This window comes from Leucoraja erinacea, chromosome 7, assembly GCF_028641065.1.
Source record: "Leucoraja erinacea ecotype New England chromosome 7, Leri_hhj_1, whole genome shotgun sequence".
Classification (NCBI taxonomy): Eukaryota; Metazoa; Chordata; class Chondrichthyes; order Rajiformes; family Rajidae; genus Leucoraja; species Leucoraja erinaceus.
The window spans coordinates 1,429,084-1,455,775 of record NC_073383.1 but is presented as its reverse complement, the minus strand read 5'-3'; the positions used below and the strand labels follow the sequence as shown (position 1 = coordinate 1,455,775).

The 26,692-nt window shown below is 43.3% G+C and overlaps 1 protein-coding gene across 3 annotated transcripts in view; it reads right to left on the bottom strand.

Moving 5' to 3' along the window:
• The window catches only part of armc8 (armadillo repeat containing 8), a 129,325-nt gene that overhangs the window by 6,215 nt on the left and 96,418 nt on the right, over window positions 1-26,692 (bottom strand). For all 3 annotated transcript variants that reach the window (XM_055637646.1, XM_055637647.1, XM_055637648.1), the window contains 2 exons: window positions 14,269-14,364; window positions 5,449-5,544 (listed from right to left, as the gene is read on the bottom strand). In XM_055637646.1, coding sequence (XP_055493621.1) covers window positions 5,449-5,544; window positions 14,269-14,364 — 192 coding nt within the window. The remainder of the gene's footprint in view (window positions 1-5,448; window positions 5,545-14,268; window positions 14,365-26,692) is intronic.

Below are 26,692 nucleotides of genomic sequence, written 5' to 3'. Positions count from 1 at the left end.
GTTTCCTCCCACATCCCAGAGACGTGCGAGTGTGTACATTAATTAGCCTCTGTAAATTGTCCCCAGTGTACAGCAAGTGGATGTGAAAGTGGGTTAACATAGAACTGGTGCGGACGAACGAGTGATCACTGGTCGGCGTTGACATGGTGGGCTGAAAGGCCTGCTTCCATGCTGTAACTTTCAATCAATTAATTGGAGGGCATTGCCAATGGGGTTAATATTTCTGAGAGTGCTTGCATTAGACAGAGGTAGTGAGCCGAATGCCTCTCATGGAAGCATTCTAAGTTTGCACATTACCAGTGAACAGCTGGAGTAATAGATATAGCAGGGGACATCATATTTCTAGTGGATCTATCAAGAGCCCAGCTTGTGCAAATAAGGGAGGTTTCTATCAGGAATGATCAGCAGAAGAACAGCCATTGTAACTATCGGGAGGGAATAAGAGAGTTTGTGGAGAGAGACACAAAAGTTTGGAGAAACTCAGCGGGTCAGACAGCATCTCTGTAGAAAAGGAATAGGTGACGTTTCAGGTCAAGACCCTTCTTTAGACATTGTTCAGTCTGAAGAAAGGTCCAGACCCGAATCGGCACCTATTCCTTTTCTCCAGAGATATTGTCTGACCCGCTGAGTTTCTCCAGCTTCTTGTGTCTATCCCGAGTTGAAACCAGCATTTACAGTTTCATCCTACACGGTTTGTGGAGAGAGATGTGAAAGTCTGGAGGTACACAAAAACGCTGGAGAAACTCAGCGGGTGCAGCTGCCCCCTGCCCTCCAACTGTACGACAAAGCTGCACCCGCTGAGTTTCTCCAGCTTTTTTGTGTACCTTCGATTTTCCAGCATCTGCAGTTCCTTCTTAAACACTGTGAAAGTCTGGAGATGGCTATAGAGAAAAGAAAAAAGAAAGATTTAAAATGAAGGGCATGTTGATCCAAGTACTAACAAATCAGAAAGGACTTGCCACAGAGTAGAAATGAGCTGTGCAATAGTATACATATCATGATAAAGGTATCAAACAATGAACGACTTTGCCGACTTTTTACCAGCCGAAACACTAAATAAGTAGACCTTCCTAATACAAGGCACCTCCGAAATTAAAAAAAATATCTGGCAAGCATTATATCAGACAGTGGGTGAGCAGTGGTTCTTGGTGCTGTATTTTAAGACCAGCATAATACCTAAGCACCACTAATGTTCCTCTCCAAAAACACCATTTAAAGAGTTACCATGGTTGACACCTGTTTCTTGTGGTGAGGCGAGTGTTCATGTGCACTCTCATCAAAATAGGCCCAACAGTCTTGAAAGTAGCCACAAAGTGTCTTAATGCTGATTCACTTTCCCCGGTGGTTTCTGTTTTAATTTCAGATTTCAGGCATCTAGAGTTTTTAGTCCGACCAATACTAAGAGTTGCATGCAGATGCAACCTAAATTAATCAACACAAGCTTCCTTTCACTTCAAGGCGAGTTATTGAACTGTTTCAACTTATATTGGAGCCAGAAAAGCATCAAATGATTTCTTGAATGTCCACCATTCCTGTCCACGCTAAACATCAGTAGTGGGTAGAATATGAGGGCGGGAGGAATGATATGTGATTATATTAAAGATTGTTGCACCATGAATATTACTAAGGTTTTTTATCCTGGGATTTATTCTGCTATCGTGCCTTAACCCTTGTAATGAATGGGAAAACAACGGCAACAGATTGCTGTGATTGTAGCTCGTGCAAAGCAAAAATGCATTGTGCCCCAAATAGCCACTCACAGGAGGAGATTGTGAAGCTTTTGGTGAAATAAAGGTTTAAGAAGCAGGAAAGAAAGAAAGGTTTTAGTAATTCAGAAATTTCTGGTCAAGATGGCTAAAATCTTGGCTGCTAATAAAATCAGGAAGTAAAAGTCCAAAATTTGCAGATCTAGGGGGCTTGTAGATCTAGAAGATGTATTGAGGAATAGGAAGAAAATGGAAAGTGAAGAGGAGAATTATAATACAGAGGACTATCAGATCAGGAAGCGTGCAAGTCAATAAGTACATGGGTAACAGGAAGTACAGAAAGTTCAGATACAGGCAGAAAGTTTGAATAAGCACAAGTTTATACAGGGTGGAGTATGAAAGATTGAAAGTTTGGCTAAGGAATATTAAAGCTAACAAAGGTAAAGGTTGATGGCTTCAGCAAGAATCAGGAAATTGCCATTTGGTAATGAAGTGGATGCAAGATTGAAAGCTTATCTCTAAATAAAACATAAAAGTTAACGTGGTTAACTTTCCAAGATTTAATAAAGATCAGCAATTTTACTGCAAAATATCCCTTTGACTTATTTTGATACATTGACACATACAACACAGTTCCTGTTAAAGTGAAATACAATACCAGCTGGAATAAGGAACTCTGGATGACAAAGGATCTCGAGGTTCTGGTCCAAAGACAGGGAAAGGCATGAGTCAGGACCAAACAGATGGGATCAAGTGAATCCTTAGAGGAGTATAAGGGATGCAGGAGTGTACTTAAGAAGGATATCAGGAGGACAAAATATGAGCATGAGATAGCTTTGGCTGAGAAAATTTGAGTGGGTTTTAAGTGGGTTGTGGAATGGCCAACAAAGTTTAATTTGGATAAGTGGGAGGTTTGGGATTTCAAACTAGGATAGAACTTTCACAGTGAATGGTAGGACCCCACTAGTCCCACCAGTAGGACTAGTGGGGTACCGCTAGGCTCAGTGCTGGGACCCCAGCTATTTACAATATATATTAATGATTTGGACGAGGGAATTGAATGCAACATCTCCAAGTTTGCGGATGACACGAAGCTGGGGGGCAGTATTAGCTGTGAGGAGGATGCTAGGAGGCTGCAAGGTGACTTGGATAGGCTGGGTGAGTGGGAAAATACATGGCAGATGCAGTATAATGTGGATAAATGTGAGGTTATCCACTTTGGTGGCAAAAACAGGAAAGTACCCTATTATCTGAATGGTGGCCGATTAGGAAAAGGGGAGATGCAACGAGACCTGGGTGTCATAGTACACCAGTCATTGAAAGTAGGCATGCAGATGCAGCAGGCAGTGAAGAAAGCGAATGGTATGTTAGCATTCATAGCAAAAGGATTTGAGTATAGGAGCAGGGAGGTTCTACTGCAGTTGTACAGGGTCTTGGTGAGACCACACCTGGAGTATTGCGTACAGTTTTGGTCTCCTAATCTGAGAAAGGACATTCTTGCCATAGAGGGAGTACATAGAAGGTTCACCAGACTGATTCCTGGGAAGTCAGGACTTTCATATGAAGAAAGACTGGATAGACTTGGCTTGTACTCGCTAGAATTTAGAAGATTGAGGGGGGATCTTATAGAAACTTACAAAATTCTTAAGGGGTTGGACAGGCTAGATACAGGAAGATTGTTCCCGATGTTGGGGAAGTCCAGAACAAGGGGTCACAGTTTAAGGATAAAGGGGAAATCTTTTAGGACTGAAATGAGAAAAACATTTTTCACACAGAGAGTGGTGAATCTCTGGAATTCTCTGCCACGGAATGTAGTTGAGGCCAGTTCATTGGCTACATTTAAGAGGTAGTTAGATGTGGCCCTTGTGGCTATATGGATCAGGGGTATGGAGAGAAGGCAGGTACAGGATACTGAGTTGGATGATCAGCCATGATCATATTGAATGGCAGTGCAGGCTCAAAGGGCCGAATGGACTACTCCTGCACCTATTTTCAATGTTTCTATGACCCCCGGGAGTCCTGTAGCACAGAAGGTCCTCTGAAAGTGGTGTCACAGGTGGACAGGCTGGTGAAGGCTTCTTTTGGCATGCTAGCCTTCAACAGAACGGGTTTTCTCCGGGTGCTCCGGTTTCTTCCCACATTACAAAGACATGCAAGTTTGTAGGTTAATTGGCTTCCGTAAATTGCTCAGAGTTTGTAGGATAGAATTAGTGTGATCACTGGTCGTCGTGGACTCGGTGGGCCGAAGGGCCTATTGTCACGCTGTATCTCTAAACTAAATCAGTTCTCAGAAATCAACTCATACTAGCAATGTTACAAAATTTTGAGATTTAAAAAATCAAGTCTGCAATTTATCCCATCAGATAAAGCATAACAATAAGTTTAATTTGACACCTAATTCACTTTCATATCTCAAGTAATAAAAAGGTTATGGCCATTTTCATACTCGGAAATTAGCATCTTGTTCCCTATTGATTTTCTATGGACATAACAAAAAAGCTGTGATCGTGGACAGTCAAAAGCACATAACCTTCTTAAAAATTAAGAGAACTGAATGAAATTTTCAGTTATCATAGATTGAACCATTCTGAAACAAATATAAAATAATCTTACTTGGATGACCTGAAATTAAAGCATATAATTAGTTAGTTACCCAATTGTAGCTAATTTAAAACTTCAATTTACTAGATCTAAACATCTATCCATTTCTTAATAAATGATTAACATTTTTAAATAGCCCAAGTGTCCAAATAATATTCACAAATAATTCACAATAAAACAGGATTTTTAAATCTCATTTACATCAATTTATAGGCCAAATGGAAGGAATTTAGTGTTCAATTGCTGTAAATTAAAGTCAATTTAAATCGGCTTTCTAGTGGGTTCATGTGGAACGCGCTGGTTTAGAACGTTCACATTGCGCTAGATTTATGCCCTCAAATGCCCAGAAAAATACTGCGGGATATAAAGAGCCCAAAATGAGCTACTCGCTATAGAAAACTTTAATAACAGGGTTATATACATGCCCCATTTAATGTAAAAATAAGGTACATACCTTTAATTGTTTGCTTTATAAAACCCTGGGGCTGCGAGAGGTTGCGAGTTTAGAGAGTGATTTTTAAATTACTCTAACTATTTTACAAGGCCATAAAAACTAATAATACCTTTTGCGACGGGGTCTTTCAGCGATTTTCCGTTAATGATTTACTAGGCTGAACATTTTCGATTGCAACAGCCTAGTAAAAATCGCGTTTTAAACCCGCCCCCTCTAAACAGCGCCAAAATCACACACAAGGGGTGGGGCAGATGCTCAGCCACGATTCAGGTAGGTTTTGTAACATACCTACTCATACAGGAATAATAAATTCACAATAAAATACCTACAAGATACATCAATGTCAAGTATGATTGAGAAAGTGCTCGATTTAAAAAAAACAATATGCATGGTTAGTTTCATGTGTGTCAAAATAAATTGTCGTAGATAAATTTAAACGCCTATAACATTAAAGCCCACATATCCAATAACAAAAATATAGATTTGCTAGTGTGCAAAGCACAACATTTCCCTTAAATAGCGGCTCCTGCAGCATAACAGCACAGCACCTGTAACTTGATTGCAACAATGAAAGTGATAGAATTCGTCCACTATAGTCAAACATTGAAATACTCTCCAAAATGAAAATCAATACCAAAATAAATAATATGTACTTCTCCTGAAATTTAAGAAAAATAAATTACTTACCATGTAGTATTTAATTTTTTGTAAAATGTCATCATTTGTCATGATGAGATCCTTTGCAGTTGTTCCATCTGCTATATTAGCAAGTATACATAATGTCTAAAGGATATTAAAAAACATAGTATTTCTCAGTATATCACAAGTTCAGAATAGAGTGTGGGAGATCACAGAACCACCAATTAATTCAAACCTTTGGAAATATTTTTTTATTAGTAATAACCTCAATTAAACTAGCCATTTTTTATAAAAGCTACAAAATATACTTTTGATGTTGGAACAATCTTATTTGAGACAGACTCACCACAATGTCAGGCTTGTTTTTATTCTATCTAATTAACAGCAAAATGTGAAAATGGATATTTACTAATAATTTTGAAACAAAGCAATTTTCTGTAAACATTCTCCCATGTCCGGAGCCAAGTTAAATTCCTGCACCATTTAGTCGGCATTTGAAAAGCACATTTATCGCAGAAAACAATTCTAGTATAACGGAAGAATTTATGTGGAATGATTAAAACGTCGGTGAAAATATATTTACAACACCACAATCCCGAACAACAAGAAAAACAAGGACAACAGGGTAATAACAAGGAACTGCAGATGCTGATTTACCAAAGACATACACAATATCTTGGAGTAAGTCAGCAGGTCAGGCAGTATCTCTGGAAATCATGGATAGGTGACCTATCAGGTTGGGACCCTTCTTCAGACATCTTTTAGACAATTAAGTTTGAACAAGGATCCTTATCCGAAACATCACCTATCCATGTTCTCCAAAGATGCTGTCTGACCCACTGAATTACTCCAGCATTTTGTGTCTTTTAAGGGCTACAGGATTATGGGAATACCTCCACCAGAAGGCTCCTCTCAAATTCACAAGTTATCAATGTGATATTTTTACATACATTCACACACAATCAAGTCACGGCCCCTTGAGTAAGTGACAACACTTTCCTTGTGTGGTCCACACATGGCTAACTTGTTAAAAGTGCTCCAACTTCAACAACGAGGTCTCGCTGTGCACATACATTCCACCACATAGGTAGCTCAGAAAATGCTTTAAATAGATGGCAACCTCTGAAGTCATACTCCAGCTTAGCCAGCTCACAACATTTTTGATAGATTAAGAACCCTCCCAGTATGTGTCGACATTCAAAAACATTACCAAACTGTTCTGAATTGATCAAACTTTTTTTTAAAACTACATTTTTCAAACAAATCTAATTTGATGCAGGTTTCCCCAAAATAGGTGCTGAGAATTGAAATAAATACACAATCCTCATCTACTATTAATTGAGGATCTCCAGGTTTATGTTACCAAAATATCCATCTGATTAGGATTTAATATCTGTTCTGATACAGAAATTGGAAATAGACACAAAATGCTGGAGTAAATTTTCGGCGACCTGCTGCGACTATGACGGGTGCCGACAAGTCGCCCAAAGAATCGCGTAAGTGGGACAGGCCCTTAAGAAATTGCAGAGAGTTGTAGATTAGCTCAGTCCATCACACAGACCAGACTTCCCACTTTCCACCACTGACAGCATCTACACTTTACACTGCCTCAGAAAAAGCGACCAACATAAACAAAGTCTTGTCCCACCCTGGTCATTCCTTCTTCTCCCTGTTCCCATCAGGCATAAGTTATAGAGGCTTGAAAGCATGCACCAAACTATCTGTTATCAGGCTTCTGAATGGTCCTTCCATGAGCTAGGGTACTGTCTGATTCATCCCAACCCTGCTGTGGACTTGGAACCGGTGCGCTACAATGCTGAGAACAATATTCTGCACTCTGTGTCTTCCCCTTTGCTCTACCTATTGCACTTGAGATTGGCTTGATTGTATTTATGCATGATGTTATCAGATCTGATTGGCTTGCATGCAAAAGAAAGCTTTTCACTGTACATGACAACCTAAATAATAAATGCTGGTTGATGCAGGATTGCTATTTAGATATCAGGAAGATTTAAAACTAAAATCAAAATTATTGCACTGAAAATGTAATGTGATTATATAAGAATCACAAATTATTAACATTAACACAATCTATCAAAACAACACCGGGCTGTGCCTGAAACATTGGTCTCCAGGTGTAAAGAAACAAATTCAGTGAGTCGGGGACGTCTTGGGTCCAGATTCATCTTCAGAACATAAAGGTCATCTGGCGAGCAGTCTGAAGGTCCCCGACCCAAAACACTGTCTGTTCATTTCCCTCCATAGATGCTACCCGACCCACTGAATTCATCCAGCATTTTGTTTTTCGCACAAAATTGCAGCATCTATAGTCTCCCGTGATAGACAAAAAGCTGGAGTAACTCAGGAGGTCAGGCAGCATCTCTGGTGAAAAGGAATAGATTATGTTTTAGGTCGAGACCCTTCTTCAGTCTCCTGTGCCTACATACATCTCCTTTCTCCTTGAATCACCGTGTTTCCAACTTTTACAGATGTAGCATTGGATTGGCAACATTTTAAAGCACAATTAAAACACAAGGTACGTGTGCTGTAACACCAGGATAAGCTCTCAACATGGAAAACCAAGCCCAAAGCACTATGTAACTGAATATACCAACTTATGCTAAGAACAATAACTAGCTCCATATGCAAACAACAGCTACCCACATGTTAACAAGCTCATTTCATTTTTAAACTGATCATGTAGATGCAAGTATATCATTGGGGTTATCAAGTGGGCATCTCCCTTCACTGGTGTTTTGTTGAGTTACTCCCCACGACAAGTCAACAGTTGATTCTGACGTCCCAGAACAACCCCCCTCAATACCAGCTCTCACCACCTGTGCTACCAGTATCTACTAAATAAAGGGAGCTACAGACGATTAGCTCACACTAACAAATGATAAACACCTGCATCCTATCTTCCACTAATCCTAACCCACCATTAAACTCGTAACACCACAAATATCAACCTTGCATAAGACTGGGATATACTTGCACAGACTATAATTACAAATAAACACACATACTGCATGTCATACGTTTGCTTTCTGTCCCCAACTGACACTATTTCTTCTCCACCAAACCCATCAACTGCCTTGCTCTGCTGCCTCTGACATCTGTTTCACGGCCTGACGCAAACTCTGTCCATGAACTCCGAGCTCTCCAAATAGCGAGGTGGTTGATCTCGCTATGAAACCTCTACAACCCACCTCTACCCGGCGTACTCTTACTCTCCATCCTCACTGCTCAACCTCTGCTGCCAACTCTACATATCTCAGCCTTTTCCTTTCATCAACCTCATCCAATAAGTCCTTCCCAAGGCACCGTCAGTTCTATAAAATACACTATCCACTGACTAACTGACCATAACACTATACCACGCCGCAAGTAGTAGTAATGAATTTCCTGCAGAACAAGGTTTCCTCCAAAAACTAGCTCCAGCATGTTCCAAACAACAGCCTCCCACATGTTAACAAGCTCAAACTTTTTAACCTGTCATGTAGATGCAAGTATCTCATTGGCTCTGCACTATCAATATGGGCATCTCCCTTCACGGTGTTTTGTTGAGTTACTCCCCACGACAAGTCAACAGTTGATTCTGACGTCCCAGAACAACCCCCCTCTACCTCCTCTCACCACCTCCCTGCTACCAGTATCTACTTAAATAAAGGGAGCTACAGAATATTAGCTCACACTAACAAATGATACACACCTGCATCCTATGCTTCCACTAAGTACCTCCCGAGCTGCTTGTGTTCTAAGGTCTGCTTACTGATAGCCAGCAGCACTTAACCTAACCCACCATTAAACTCGTAACACCACAAATATCAACCGTGCATAAGACTGGGATATACTTGCACAGACTATAATTACAAATAAACACACACACTGCATGTCATACGTTTGCTTTCTGTCCCCAACTGACACTATTTCTTCTCCACCAAACCCACCAACTGCCTTGCTCTGCTGCTTCTGACATCTGTTTCACGGCCTGACGCAAACTCTGTCCATGAACTCCGAGCTCTCCAAATAGTGAGGTGGTTGATCTCGCTATGAAACGTCTACAACCCACCTCTACCCGGCGTACTCTTGCTCTCCATCCTCACTGCTCAACCTCTGCTGCCAACTCTACATATCTCAGCCTTTTCCTTTCATCAACCTCATCCACTAAGTCCTTCCCAAGGCACCGTCAGTTCTATAAAATACACTATCCGCTGACTAACTGACCATAACACTATACCACATCTTGGAAATATGCTTTCACTAAATTAACTATCAATCCTGGAACTTTAAAGAAATTAAAAACACTCCAAATTATACATCTAATTGCTCTTCAAGGAGTTGTTTCACTTCTTAAAGATCAACTTGGCACTTTAAATAATTGTCTCGATTTCCTTTAATGTTACAAGACATTAAACATTGATACGTGAACACACAAACTGTTTGAATAAAATAGCTAGTGTTCACAGCTGTAGTTGGATAAATGTGAATGGACCACTCTTTCGCAATGAAAGGATGCAGACTACAGTATAATTCCAATCATATGTCCTCACCTCCATCCTGTATATGTACCAGTCACAGGGTGGAACAGCAAATAGATTAGCCAAGGAAATGTAGTAGATTGAAAGATATAATCTGCGCTTTAAAAAACATTAATACCTATTATCATTGTCTTTGAGCGTTTGCCTATAATCCTCATGCAAAGAATGATAGCATTCTTATCTAGCATTAGTATCCATCACTCCTTGGTTCATTACTTTCTCTTTGAATATTGGGATAACAGAAGTCAGCATGATAGATAGAAACAGCACTGTAATCCCGAAAACTGGAGCTATTTCCTCTTAATAATGCTGTAATTTCTAACTTCTTCACAGTACTCTATAAAATGATTTTAAATCATAACATGATTTCCACTTCAGTATTTATAGACTTCTGCATTAAAGTTAACAGCTATGAACTTGTTCCTCATGATGAATGAAGTAAATTAATTTTGCACAACAGGTTTCCTCCTCAACATTTTATACATCTTTTTTTGAGTAGACGGTCTGCTATTTAATAGTTTTTATACTCACCTAAAAATAGTTTTCATTTATCATATGCTTATCAATTTCCCCCATCAGCACATCGGAAACACAATATCCTACAGCAACCTGATTCCATAAAGACATTCCACCATCTCAGGAGCCATGCTCGAGGTATGATGGAATGTTCTTCATTTGTTTAGATGAATGCATCTCTTAAGAACACTCTAAAGGTCGATACCATCTGCGACAATGCAGCCCACTTGTTTGGCACCTCATCCATCACCTTATATAATCATTCCCTTCCCCATTGCTGCAATGTGTCCACAGTGCCACCTGCAAGTTGCATGCTATAAGTTGCTCAAAGATTCTTAAACAGCACATTCCAAAATGTCAGCCTCTGGTAGGTTTGACAAGAACAGCAAGCAGGCACCACCTTCACCACCATCAAATACACCAGATTTTTATGCAAATACAGTCTTTTCTTTGGTGTTTCTGGATAAATCAGGCAACTGAATCATCCTACCACAACCAGAGAGCAGTGCTGAACTACTATCTACCTCTTTGATATCCTTCGGACTATCCTTGACCGGACTTTGCTGGCTTTACCTTGCATTAAACGTTATTCCCTTATGCATCTCTGCACTGTAAATGGCTTGATTGTAATCATGTATTGTCTTTCTGCTGACTGGTTAGCACTGTACCTTGGTACACGTGACGACAAACTAAGCTGAACGGAACTGAAATATCCAGGAACTCCAAACCAAAAAACACTATTGTTGACCTTTGACACAAACTGCAGCAGTTTGGTACACGGGTTATTTTGGCCTTATCAGACAGGCCATCGACCATCAACTAACAAGGACATCCTCCACAGTCCTTGTAATTGACCCTTCTACAGTGCCCTCCATCATTTATTCGTTCGCTTCTGCACTCCACAATTTGTAAAAACGAGAGAGAGAGAGCACGCGCGCTATCCGGGCACAGCCCTCCCCTTCATTGATAGCATCCACATGAGGTGCTGCCTCAAGATGACAACATCAATCATAAAGTTGCATCTGTCTACATACCCTCCCAGACCAATGTCAAGGTAGCAGAGGATGAATTAACATGTGGGGTTTACAGTGGCACCATCGGGTGGCACCGAGAGCCGGCAGCCTCGCCAGCAGCTGTTCGTCCTTTTGACTTTTTTTGTTTTTAGTATGTCTAAAAGTGTGTTTTAGTGTGGGGGTGGGAGTGGGGAATAGGGGGGAAACTGTTTTTTAGTCATTTACCGCGGTGGAACGCGACTTTTCTCATAGTCACATTTTCGCCCTCCCTCGCGGCCTAACAGCTTGGATTGGTGCGGCCTCTCCCGGAGTCGGGCCCAGAGCTTCAGCGCGGACTTTCCATGGCGGAGCCGGGCGATCCCATGTCAGGGGTCGCCAGAAGAAGTGCTCCGATCGCTGGCACGCAGACTATAACATCCTGAAGCCGCGGTCTGTGGAGCTTTTAGCCGCGGGCGAGGCATGGACTTTCCATCGCGGAGTCGGGCGAGCCCTTGCCGGGGATCGCCAGAGAAGAGCTCCGACCGCTGGCCTGCGGCCTATAACATCGTGACGTCGCGGTCTCCGGTAGGAAGCGGCCGATTCGGGACCTCCAAGCCGCGGAGTGTCCGTCCTTCCTGACGTCGGAGTTTCGAGCATCGTGACGAGAGGGCCTGCACATCGGGCCGTCCGTAGCGGCAGCGACATGGCCCCGACCACGGATGAACAAAGAAGGAGGACTGACTGAACGTTATTGCCTTCCACTACAGTGAAGAATGTTGATTCCACTGTGGTGGATGTTCATGTTATATTCTATTGTGTATCGTGCTCTTTTTGTGGCTGCATGGTAAATCAAATTCCACTGCACTTTAATTGGTGCATGTGGCAATAAATGTGAACTCGAACTTGAACTTGGGTGTAACTGACCTATGTCAGTTGGAAATGTTCGCTGCTCTAGATGTCAGTTGCTCTACATTGGTGAGACCAAGCGTAGGCTTGGCGATCGCTTTGCCGAACACCTCCGCTCGGTTCGCAATAACCAACCTGATCTCCCGGTGGCTCAGCACTTCCACTCCCCCTCCCATTCCGAATCCGACCTTTCTGTCCTGGGCCTCCTCCACGGCCAGAGTGAGGACCACGGGAAATTGGAGGAGCAGCACCTCATATGCACCTTGGGCAGTTTGCACCCCAGCGGTATGAACATTGACTTCTCTAATTTCCGGTAGTCCTCTCCTTCTCAGCTCTACCTCAGCCCTCTGGCTCCACCTCTTCCTTTCATCCTCCCGCTCCCCCCACTGTCACATCAATCTGAAGAAGGGTTTTGACCCGAAACGTTGCCTATTTCCTTCGCTCCAGAGATGCTGCCTCACCCGCTGAGTTTCTCCAGCATTTTTGTCTACCTTCGATTTTCCAGCATCTGCAGTTCCTTCTTAAACAAGCAAAATGTCCATTGGAAAGCTGAACACAACCAGAAAATACAATTGCAGAGATGAAATTAGTACTTCCTGCTCTTGTCCTGCCCCAGAGGTTAACCCAATGATGCAAAATCCGGAATATTCCTGTGCGTTACACCCGCTCCTCAGCCACACAATCATCTGGCCTTGTATACCTGCCTGTACCAACAAGTGGCATTAAGAGCTATCCAGAGATTACAACCCTTGAGGTCCTGCTTTTTAACCTCTTTCCTAACTCGCAACATTCCTTCCACAGGATCCCATCTCTTTTCCTACTTATGCATTCCTGCCAACATTTGAAAATGAAAAATCTTACTATGAGTGCGTGGGTTGACGGAGTGGGAGCGCCGAAGCCCATTACGGGTGGGGTCCAGGGGCCCGCCTTAGCTCCTGGATTTTAAGGGGTTTTTTTTAGAAGTTTGACGATAGTTTGCCTGCATTTTCAATAAATTGAAAGTGATCCCCACGCTTTCTGCTGGTAGTTTACATAACAGAAGCTTAGAATTTTTCTAACAGTCAACCAGTAAAATAATTGCCAAAAGATACATATTTCATGAAATAAATGACTTCATACAGCTAAAAAAATCTTTACAAAAAATGTTGCCTGAAATGTTTCTTTGCCCAGTACATTGTACAAACAGCAGAGAAAAAGTGATTTTGGCTGCAGCCATCTTCTGATTTTGCTGGCCGCAGCCATCGTTGATGCCGCTTCAGCGCATTAGGGAAGCTGGAGACAGTGCTGATTGGGCCTGGCGGTGATTGGACACAACCCCCTAGAGACAGCGTTGATTGGCCGTTTTTTCCCCTTTTTTCAAAATCGTACTGTTCCGATTTTTCACACACTTTTTTAACTTCGTACAAATAAATTCCATTTGGGGGGGGGGGGGGGGGGGGGGGGGGGGGGGGGGGGGGGGGGGGGGGGGGGGGGGGGGGGGGGGTTTGGGGGGGGGGGGGGGGGGGGGGGGGGGGGGGGGGGGGACATCGTCTGATTGGCCGCAGGTGTGCTTATGTCATCGGTACCAATGTACAAAACGACTTCTGGCTGCTTACATACCCCCTAGAGAATGATCTGCAGCCACTCCGAGACATGCCCTGTTACCTGGATCCAACCCTGGAGACACAGAATCTCCAGTCCATTCCCGATTGGGCCACTGGACCATCCCAAGGGAACAAGTTATGTTTTTTTTTACCGTTAATGAAACAAATCAAGAACATACAGTGGTAAATAAAACACCCCATTGATGGCAAATGGGCATCAGGATAGTAAAACACCCCAAACGGGCGAGGATAGTCAACTTTGCTCACGTAAATCACCAAATAATATATATTAAGTATGACGAATGCTTCAACGATATCTAAAAAACGTACCTGTTCTTTAACTTCAATATTATGTTCCCCTTCGAGGATGAGAGTCACTGCTTGCATGATCTGTTTTCCGTGAGTGTTCATTATTTGGTCTATATGCTGGTAATTAAAGAGAGGCACATTATACATTCTGGGAGCATTAGTGAGCAGACTTGACTTACATAAATGCTTGTTTTATCCACAAAATCCAAATTTAAAAAACATGAACCAAATGAATTAACATAATGTAGTGATATACTTAAATCTGCAACGGTTAGTGGTGGACCCAAAGGGTTGATTTTTTATCAAATTTGTTTTATTATGCAAATATTTACACTTATAATTGTGATGGGAATTGGACTTCTTCCATCACAACAGATGTTGGAAACCTGGAAGCTAAATTGGAGCCGTGAGAAATGGATTGCAGTGCACAAGTTGTTCCCATGCAAGCAACACATCTTTAGGTTCCTCCTCCTTTGCTTCCTGCTGCTATTCATCCATCGCCTGCTTCCCAGCTCTTCCTCATCTGTAAATATCAAAAGGGCTGTGCTCTCATGATGGAGATGTTGCGTAACAGGGGAAAACCACATGTTTTGATATCGGTTTTGCCAAGTACGGCACGGTGGCACAGTAGTAGAGTTGCTGTCTTACAACGCCAGAGACACGGGTTCGATCCTGACTACAGTTGCTGTCTGTACGGTGTTTGCACTTTCTCCCCGTAACCTGTGTGGGATTTCCCCCGGTTTCGCCCCACACTCCAAACATGTACAGATTTGTAGAATAATTGGCTTGGTAAATTTTTTTAATTGTCCCTAGTATGTGTAGGATAATGTTAATGTGCGGGGATCGCTGGTAGGTGCGGACTTGGTGGGCCAAAGTGCCTGTTTCCGCGCTGTATCTTTAAATTAAAATACTACAGGCCCTATCCAGATTATTACAAACAGCAGAAGCAATACTTTAAACTCTCAAGTTGACGGTTTAATAGTAAGATTAAACGAGAACTTACCAGTTTGAAGTTTGATCTTTATTTTATGAGGAGTTACGATGAGGGATTACGTGAAGACCCCGTCCAGCACGCATGCGCGACATTCTTCAAAGCAGCGGTGTGAAGTCACAGACAACAGTAGATTAAATAAACATAGTAAGATAAGAAGAACTGGGATACCAGTTGACCTTTATGATACAGGGCGAGAGCGGAGGGCACGTAATCCCTCGTCGTAACTCCTCATAATATAAAGATCAAACTTCAAACTGGTAAGTTCTCGTTTAATCTTACTATTTTACTTCGGAGTCACGTGAGTGACTACGTGAAGATTTTAAAGATCTGTGATTTCATGCCGTGGAACGAGTCCATGCTTCACTCACTGCCTTAGTTGACCAGGGGAGGAAGTATGTTATCATATTCAGACATGAATAATGACAAAAGTAACCTCCCTTACCCGACAGAACTTAACATAGAACAGTGTGCCCCCCGGAAAGCCCCCCCCCCCCGCATTTGGCAACGGGTTAGTACTAAATGTGTGGAAAAATTGCTAGATTGACCATCCTGCAACCGCTAGGATTTGGTCCCGCTAACTTCCATAACCCTGCTGCTGAGGTTGTTACAGCCTTGGTGGAGTGATTTGAAATGTCAGTATTTACTCCTGTATAAGCCAGACCCATAACCACCTGAAGATGGTCTGAAGTGATACCTTCTTTTGACGCTAGATGTAACTAACAATATTGCTAGTTCAGAGTCTCTAGGCTCTAGTGATCTAACATTCTGGTGTAGATGTGTGACCATACACAATCGAAGGTTCATGGGATATGTGAACATCTAGTTTGAGATCTGGTGCCCCTGGTCTATACTGCTTGACTAAGTCATAACATAAGTGTTATTTAGCCTGCAGATATAATCATCCTATCCAGTCAACGTTTATGTAATGACAGGACCCGTAGTGCTACATGCAGGGCTATGAGCGTAACCACTTATAAGTGAGTTAGCCCAAGGACAGGGATGTAGCTGGAGCCCTTCAGTGAAGCGACGTAGCACAACGTTAACACCCCATATCTCTGCGTCCCTAGGCCTGGGAGTTTTTCTAGTTGCAGATTTTCTTCATAATCTAGAGCTCAGAGGGTGACCCCCCAGAGTGGATTCTACTCCTTTCAGCCAGTATGATGAAGCACTTAGGTATGGTAGATGGCACTTAAGACATCATGATTTGCCAAGCCCTCATATGAGTCTGAACTACAAGACGTCAGTCATCCGTGCCGAATATGTAATATAATTATAAACAAATACCTCCCATCTCCTTATGAGGAAATATACATATTTTTTGGTGCTATACCTGCATCTGCAGCAAGCACGTTCATGGTTGGTTTAATAGCAGGAACTGTCTTCTCAGTCTCTGTAATACAAAGAATTGATTATATCATGCTGAGGATGGTTTCCTGCATCACGGCTAGACCAATACTTGTGTCTAGAATAACCATATATGGTTCTATCATTCCCCACATCAGTGGGAACCATGGCTGGCTAAGCCCGGCAGGCACTATAAAAATGCCTGAGGCGGGAACTTGCTGAATTTTGCAAACCCGTCTGTTGAGGCAGAAATGGAGGAAGACATAAAAGAACATTCCTCCTTAGTGTAGCTAGAATGTAACCAACGCTACCGATATGCCACATATTTTCCACTGGTGATTGAGCCTGGATGCAAGTTTCTTGGTCTTTAATGTTCACAATGTATTTTAATACTTTGTGATCCAACACCCATATTGTGTACCGTAATGAGGTTTGGGTAAACTATCACCGGATATTTTGACTTGTTTGCACCCATGTAAACAGACATTTGCCACCACCAAAGTGTATCAACTTGGACTAGAGCATGCAGATGGGCATATTCGCATAATCTTTAATCCACAGAATGCACCCAGTGTCTATAGGTAGTTGATACCATGTAACTGAGGAATTGGAAACTCTACCATCCACATCTGTAACTAGATGGCATGAGCAAATTCTCATCCTGAACAATAGCATCAGTATGTAATTTAATCTCATCCAGATAGTTCTTAACAATATCTTTAAAAGCTCTGAGCAGCCGAAGCACTCATTTTGTAAATAACCTGGGAACTGAAGTTAGCCTATTTTGCAATGTTTTAACTGTATCATTGCCCCATCCAGTTAAATTTCAGATATCTCCACCCTGTGAATGAAGCTGACCCCATGGGAATTAATAGTCACAAAGTTTCAATGTCTATACTGCACATGCGAGTTGGGCTTGTTGATAATAAACATGCCTCATTTGTCATAATAGCAAATCTGCCTAAAGAGGCAACTCCAGCCATATTCCTAGACTGTCTCGCTTGTACTGTGCAGTATAAACTAAACTCATCCAACCTTCTTGTAAATGGTCCACAACCCCACGTTTCGGAAAGAACCAGACCCACCTACCGTCATGGGTACCGGTGGCTTTATGGTAAGCCCAAAAGGCCCCCGATGTGGGTTCGATTTCCATCCTTGATTGGGTCGTAGGGCTGCTGGTGTATGTGGACCCATGTATTTCCAGGTGCATGGTAACTCCCAGCCAGCACCTGTTCCTCGGACATGCTTCGACTTCAGAGTCAGTTGCCAACTGACTCCTCGCACTCACCTTTGCAGAAGGGGGTTTTGTAGGCAGCCCTGAAAAAGGTGCTGCCACGGGCTCTCGAGGGGACCTGCGCTGATATGGCCCTCCCTGGCCAATAGGATGGGTAAAATGTCCGAGGACGAACCCATATCGGAGGGGCCCTCCTGGCCTGACTTCAGTCTAGGCCTTTCAGTCTCCTGCTCTTACCCTCCTCGGGCAGCCGGAGTCTGAATTCGCCGCCGGCTACCCGCTCTTCTGCAGTCCTAGCCGTGTCTTCCACACGGTCCCCGTAGCTGAGGTTTCCCCCATGCACGGATCTACCCGCGTCTTCCACACGGTCCCCGTAGCTGAGGTTTCCCCCAAGCACGGTTCTACCCGCCGTCTTCCACACGGTCCCCGTAGCTGAGGTTTTTCCCCCATGCACGGATCTACCCGTGTTCTTCGCAAGGTCCCTGTAGCTGAGGTTTTCCCCCAAGCACGGTTCTACCCGTGTTCTTCGCAAGGTCCCTGTAGCTTGGTTATCCGCAGTCTTCCCACGGTCCCTTAAACTGGGTTATCCGTAGTCTTCCCATGGCCCCTGAGGCTGGGTTATCCGCAGTCTTCCCACGGTCCCTGGAAACTAGGTTATCCGCAGTCTTCCCACGGTCCGTGGAACTAGGTTATCCACGGTTTTCCCACGGTCCACGAGGCTGGGTTATCCCCAGTCTTCCCACGGTCCTTGAAGCTGGGCTATTTGTGGACTTCCCACAGTCCCTGAAGCTGGGTTACACGTGGTTTTCCCATGGTCTCTGGTCGGATTATCCGTGGTTTCCCGTGGTCTCTAACGTCGGGTTCCTGGGGTCTTCCCGTGGTCTTCCCTTCAGTCGGGTTCCTGGGGTGGTTTTCCCGTGGTCTCCCGTGGTCTCAACGTCGGGTTCTCCAACGTCCTGGGGTTTCCCGTGGTCCTCCAAAGTCGGGTTCCAACGTCGGGTTCTCTTCCGTGGTCTCCAACGTCGGGTCGGGTTCCTGCGGGTTCCTGCTGTCCCGCGGTCTCTGAAGTCGGGTACCCGCAGTCTTCCCCGCAGTTTCGGAGACCGGGTTACCCTCGGTCTTCCCCCGGTCCCAGAAGGCAGGTTACCTGCAGGCTTCTGAGGTTCCATGGTCCCCGCAGCCAGGCTTCTTCCTGCGGTCGGCATTCCCCATGGCCCTTGTAGTTGGGACCTAAAATGCTTGTGAAACTCAGCGGGCGCAGCAGCATCTATGGAACTTTGTAGCAGGGATCCTTGCAGTGTCGGGAGCCGGGATTTCCCCTTTGAATGCTCCCTCAGTTTAGGGCTTCCCCCGAGCCGGCGTGGCTTAGTAAACGGGGTTTCCCCGCCATTCTGTCGGCTTCGGATATCCCCGCGGTCCCTGATAAAGGGCTTCCCCGCAATTCTGTGGTCGGCTTCGGATATCCCCGTGATTCGCAGCCGGGATTCCCTCCCCCCTCCCCCCTCGGCGGTCCCTGTAGAAGGGAGCCGGGTGGCGCTGGGGTTCCGACCTCGGACTATCAGCAGGAGCTCTGAACGCTTCCTGCAGTAAAAAAGAGACCTGAAAAAGTTAAAAACTTACCTTCAGGTCCGAGCTGTTGGAAGCAGAGCTTCAACAGCCTGTTGTTTGCGCAATGCGAGGCCGATATGACGCGCATGCGTGCTGGACGGGGTCTTCACGTAGTCACTCACGTGACTCCGAAGTAAAATCTGACTTTTGTATCAGGATGCCTTAAAGTGGGTGCATGTTGTCCACATTTGCATAGATTACAGCTCAGTGCTCCATGGTCCAGCTGTCACAGGTGTGATAGAGATACAGGTAAGAGAAGAGAGGGGGTGATGTCTGACTTTATGAACAGGGAGAACATATCCACCATACTTAGAGAGCATATTTCTGTGATATATGCTCCCTGTGAGGCAATATTTGTGGCTTAGAAACAGTAAGGGCTTGATCAGTATTATGAGTCTATTATAGATCTGCCAATAGTCAACAGGAATTGAGAGGAGTTAATGTGTAGAAAGATTACAAATAGTTGGAAAAACATAGGGTATTTTTAGTGAGAAATTTTGATTGTATCGCCCATTGTATAAAGAGCATGGACGGGGTAGAATTTAATAAATGTGTCCTTAATCACGTTATAGAGGGCTTTATAGAGGGTGCAATGCTGGATCTCCTTTAGGGAAATGAGATGTATATATGTTGCAAAACTTACCTTCAGCGGCTCTGCAGTTCTGCCGCTGCCCGTGTGCGCGACTTTGGCGTCTTTGAGAGGGGGGCGGGTTTAAAACGCGATTTTCTCTAGGTTGTTCAGCCTACTTAGTTGCTGACGAAAAATCGCTGCAAAATTCGTTCGCTGCAGGTATTTTTAAACTAAATTGGGTTATTTAATTGTTATAGTAGATTAAAAATCATCCTCTAAAGCCGCGAACCCCGACAACGGGACGGATCTCATGTAGGGGACAAGGCAAGGTAGGTTGTTTATTTTTACATTAAAAAGGGCTGCTTAAGATCCCTTTATACAAAATTTTATGTTGCGAGTAGCTGACTTGGGGGCCCATCTGAACCGGCAGTATCTTTCATGCCGACATGGGGTTCAAATTCACCGCAATGGCAGCGTTCTAAACCAGCGCGTTCCACAGAATCCCATTTAATGGCTGATTTAAATGGCCATTAATTTACAGCAATTGAACACCAAATCCCTTCCATTTGGCCTATAAATTAATGTCAATGAGATTTAAAAATCATGTTTTATTGTGAATTCTTGTGTGAATGTTCTTTGGACACTTAGGCTATTTAAAAATGTTGATCTTTCCTTAAGAAATGGATAGATGTTTAGATCTAGTAATTGAATTTTGGAATTAGCTACAATTGGGTAACTAACTAATTATATGCTTTAATTTCAGGTCATCCAAGTAAGATTGTTTAATATTTGTTTCAGAATGCTTCAATCTACAATAACTGAAAATTTATTTCAGTTCTCTTAATTTTTAATAAAGTTATGGGCTTTAGACTGTCCTCGATCACAGCTTTTGTGTTAAGTCAATGGAAAATCAATAGGGAACAAGATGCTAATTACCGAGTATGGAAATGGCCATAACTGTTTTAATACTGAAGATATGAAAGTGAATTAGGTGTCAAATTAAACTCCTTTTTATGCTTTATCTGATGGGATAAAGTGCAGACTTGATTTTTAAAATCTCAAAATTTTGTAACATTGCTATGAGATGGGTCAAGTGACTGAAGTGTCAGTGGGGGGGGGGGGGGGGGGGGAGCACTTTGGGACCAGTGACCATAATTCTACTTGCTTTATAGTAGCTGTGGAGAAGGATTGGATTGGTCCACAAGTTAAGGTTAATTTTGAAGGCACTCGGTGGGAATTTGCAGAGGTTGATTGGGAGAGCTGTTTGCAGCCGGTAAGGGGACAGTTGGCAAGTGAAGAGCTTTCAAAAATGTGATCGCAGGAGTACAAGGGCAGTCTGTTCCTGTTATGATGAAAGCTGGCTGGTTTAGGGAACCCCGATTGATGAGAAATGTTGAGCAAAAAGGAGACACAAATCAGATTCTGATGAAAGAATTTCTGTTGAAAGAATTGAGGCATCGGAGTTTGTGATGTCTTCCATCAATAATTACCAAAGCGATATTGGCAGTTTTAAAGAGCAGGTGGTGATATTCCAGGGGATGATTAAGTGCACCTTCGGAACTTGTGGGAAGCTAGGGAAGAAATTGCAGAGATCCTTGCAGAGATATTTGCATCATCTTTAGCCATAGATGAATTTCTGGAAGGCTGGAGAGTGGCTGGCATGGCACTACTACTTCAGAAAGCTGACAAAGACAAGCCATGGAACGACAGGCCGGAGAGCCCATCGTCAGTGGTGGGAATGTTTTTGGAGGAGATTGGTAGGCACAATTTGAATTGAGCACAAACTGATTAGGGATAGTCAGCATGGCTTTGTGTGTGGGAAATCATAGCTCACGAATCTGATAGAATTTATATTGAAGATGTCACCAAGAGGATTGGTGAGTGCAGGAGAGTGGACATTATCTACATTAAAGCTTTTGACAAGGCTTGTTGGGAAGGTAAGAGCACAAGATAGCTTTCCAACTAGAATCAAAATCGGCTTGTGTGAAACAAGTCGAAGTGTAGCCGTGGAATGTTGTTTTTTTCTGATTCAAGGCCTGTGACCAATAGAGTGTCGCAGAGGTCGATGCAAGATCTACATTAATGATTTGGATGACTATATAGTTAATATTGTTAGTAAATTAGTAGATGGTGGCATAGTGGACAGTGAGGAAGGGTGATTAAGTTTACAACACAAGAAGGGTCTCGACCTCAAGCGTCACCTATCCATGTTCTCCAGAGATGCTGCCTGACCTGCTGAGTTACTCTAGAACTTTATGTCCTTGAGTTTACAGCAGAGTCTAGATCTGTTAGAAAAGTGGAAAAAGGAAAAGCAAGTAGAATTTAACTCTGACAAATGTGAGATGTTGTATGTGGGTATTTCAAACAGGGGCAGGGCTTACACTATAAATGGTAGAGTGTTATAATACAGAGAGATCAGGGAGTAGAAATGGATGGCTCACTTGATGTGGCAAGTCAGACGGACAGGATGTTAAAGATGGTGCAAGGCATGCTTGCCTTCGTTGGGAAGGGTATAGAGTAAAAATGTTGGGGCATCATGATGCAACTGTACAAGTCGTTAGCGAGACCACACTTGGAGTATTGAGTGCAGTTCTGGTCGCCCAGCTGTAGGAGAGGATGCAATTAAGATTCACCGGGATGTTATCGGGACCTACGGGCTTGTATTATAGGGAGAGGCTGGATAGGCTGGCTCTTTTTCTTTCAAACACAGGAGGCTGAGGGGAAACTTTATAGAGATGTACTGGATCATGAGGAGCATGGATACATTGAACACTAACAGTATTATTCCCAGGGTGGATTATTCAAAAACTAGAGCGCATATGATTAAGGTGAGAGGGGAGAAATTTAAGAGACCTCAGGGGCAACATTTTCACCCAAAGGATAGTCTGTAACTGGAATGAGCTGCCAGGGAAAGCTATAGCAGTGGATACAATTACAACTTTCAAAATCATCTGGACAGATGTGTGAAAAAGGAAGGGTTTTGAAGCACATGCGCCGAATGGGATTAGTCCAGAATGCAAACTTGGTTAACATGGAGAAGGTGGGCTAAAAGGCCTTTTACCACGCTGTATAGCTCTATGACTCTATATCCCTTGAAGCCCAGTGGCCACAGTAGGTCTATCATGGTGATTCAAACTCATGATGTACAGGGAATAACTGCTGAATAAAGGCTTTGTGACTGCAGCTTACATCTAAGCCACTTAACTATGTTGTGATTATTGTATATGTATATGTTGTGATGTTGTAACTATGTTGTGATCAGTCTTGACCTGAAACGTCACCCATTCCTTGTCTCCAGAGATGCTGCCTGTCCCGCTGAGTTACTCCAGCTTTTTGTGTCTACCTAACTATGTTGTGAATTGTTCTAGTAATAGGTCCATTTGTATTGACTGCAGTGTCAAACTCCAATAAAACAAACCTGGCCAGTGTGCATTGATTTAAGTGACGGGTTGGGACCCAGCACAGCCAAGATCGCAAAAATCCTCTTCTTGAATGTATCGAATCTTGCTAAGAGACTATTTATTTTAGATTATCATGTTGAATGGGACGGAAAGCTTACAACATATTTTCACAAGTTACAGAGAAAGGTTGAACAAGTTAGGTCTTTATTCTTTGGAGCGCAGAAGGTTAAGGGGGGACGATAGAGATCTTTAAAATGATGAGAGGGATAGACAGAGTTGATGTGGATAAGCTTTTCCCATTGAGAGTAGGGAAGATTCAAACAAGAGGACATGACTTGAGAATTAAGGGACAGAAGTTTAGGGGTAACATGAGGGGGAACTTCTTTACTTAGAGAGTGGTAGCTGTGTGGAATGAGTTTCCAGTGGAAGTGGTGGAGGCAGGGTCGATTTTATCATTTAACAAATAAATTGGATAGGTATATGGACGGGAAAGGAATGGAGGGTTATGGTCTGAGTGCAGGTAGATGGGACTAGGGGAAAATAAGTGTTCGGCACGGACTTGAAGGGCCGAGATGGCCTGTTTTCTGTGCTGTAATTGTTATATGGTTATATGGTTATAAATTGTAAGGGGAATAGAGACTACAGGATGGTATGTTGCCTCCCTGGTGCAAGGGTCAGGGATGTCACTGAACGGCTGCAGAACATTCTGGAGGGGGAGGGTGAACAGCCAGTTGTCGTGGTGCATATTGGCACCAACGATATAGGTAAAAAAAGGGATGAGGTCCTACAAGGTGAATTTAGGGAGCTAGGAGATAAACTTAAAAGTAGGACCTCAAAGGTAATAATCTCTGGATTACTACCAGTGCCATGGGCTAGTCAGAGTAGAAATAGGAGGATATTGCAGATGAATACGTGGCTTGAAAAATGGCGCAAGGGGGAGGGATTCAAATTTTTAGGGCATTGGAACCAGTTCTGGGGGAGGTGGGACCAGTACAAACAGGACGGTCTGCACCTGGGCTGGAATGGAACCAATGTCCTTGGGGGAGTGTTTGCTAGTCGGGGAGGATTTAAACTAATGTGGCAGGGGGGTGGGTGCAAGAGCAGAGAGGCAGAGGGTGTAAAATGAGGGTAGAAACAATAGGTAGCAAGGTGAAAAGTAAAAGTGGCAGGCAGACAAATCCAGGGCAAAAATCAAAAAGGGCCACTTTTCAACATAATTGTATAAGGGGTAAGAGTGTTGTAAAGACAAGCCTGAAGGCTTTGTATCTTAATGCAAGGAGCATTCGTAATAAGGTGGATGAGTTGAATGTGCAGATAGTTATTAATGAATATGATATAGTTGGGATCACGGAGACATGGCTCCAGGGTGACCAAGGCTGGGAGCTGAACGTCCAGGGATATTCAATATTCAGGAGGGATAGACAGAAAGGAAAAGGAGGCGGGGTAGCGTTGCTGGTTAGAGAGGAGATTAACGCAATAGAAAGGAAGGACATTAGCTTGGAGGATGTGGAATCAATATGGGTAGAGCTGCGAAACACTAAGAGGCAGAAAATGCTAGTGGGAGTGGTGTACCGGCCACCTAACAGTAGAAGTGGAGTTGGGGATGGCATCAAACTGGAAATTAGAAACGCGTGCAACAAAGGTAAAAATGGGTGACTTCAATCTACATATAGATTGAATCAAATTGGCAGGGGTGCTGAGGAAGAGGATTTCTTGGAATGTATGCGGGATAGGTTTCTAAACCAACATGTAGAAGAACCAACGAGAGAGCAGGCTATTCTAGACTGGGTATTGAGTAATGAGGAAGGGTTAGTTAGCAGTCTTGTTGTGCGTGGCCCCTTGGGCAAGGATGACCATAATATGGTTGAGTTCTTCATTAGGATGGAGAGTGACATTGTTAATTCATAAACAAGGGTCCTGAACTTAAAGAAAGGTGACTTTGAGGGTATGAGACGTGAATTGGCCAAGATAGACTGGCAAATTATTCTTAAAGGGTTGACGGTGGATATGCAATGGAAGGCATTTAAAAACTGCATGGATGAACTACAACAAGTGTTCATCCCAGTTTGGCAAAAGAATAAATCAGGGAAGGTAGTGCATCCGTGCATAACAAGGGAAATCAGGGATAGTATCAAAACAAAAGATGAAGTATACAAATTAGCCAGAACAAGCAGCCTACCAGAGGCCGGGGAGAAATTCAGAGTCCAGCAGAGGAGGACAAAAGGCTTAATTAGGAAAGGGAAAATAGATTATGAAAGAAAACTGGCAGGGAACATAAAAACTGACTGCAAATGTTTTTATAGATACGTGAAGAGGAAAAGATTAGTTAAAACAAATGTAGGTCCCTTGCAGTCAGAAACAGGCAAATTGATCATGGGGAACAAGGACATGGCAGACCAATTGAATAACTACTTTGGTTCTGTCTTCACTAAGGAAGACATAAATAATCTGCCGGAAATAGCAAGGGACCGGGGGTTAAATGAGATGGAGGAACTGAGTGAAATCCAGGTTAGCCGGGAAGTGGTGTTAGGTAAATTGAATGGATTAAAGGCCGATAAATCCCCAGGGCCAGATAAGTTGCATCCCAGAGTACTTAAGGAAGTAGACACAGAAATAGCGGATGCATTAGTGATAATTTTTCAAAACTCTTTAGATTCTGGAGTAATTCCTGAGGACTGGAGGGTAGCTAATGTAACCCCACTTTTTAAAAAGGGAGGGAGAGAGAAAACGGGGAATTACAGACCAGTTAGTCTAACATCGGTGGTGGGGAAAATTCTGGAGTCAGTTATTAAAGATGGGATAGCAGCACATTTGGAAAGTGGTGAATTCATTGGACAAAGTCAGCATGGATTTATGAAAGGTAAATCATGTCTGATGAATCTTATAGAATTTTTCGAGGATGTAACTAGTAGAGTGGATAAGGGAGAACCAGTGGATGTGTTATATCTGGACTTTCAGAAGGCTTTCGACAAGGTCCCACATAAGAGATTAGTATACAAACTTAAAGCACATCGTATTGGGGGTTCAGTATTGATGTGGATAGAGAACTGGCTGGCAGACAGGAAGCAAAGTGTAGGGGTAAACGGGTCCTTTTCAGAATGGCAGGCAGTGACTAGTGGGGTACCGCAAGGCTCAGTGCTGGGACCCCAGCTCTTTACAATATATATTAATGATCTGGATGAGGAAATTGAATGCAACATCTCCAAGTTTGCGGATGACACGAAGCTGGGGGGCAGTGTTAGCTGTGAGGAGGATGCTGGGAGGCTGCAAGGTGACTTGGATAGGTTGGGTGA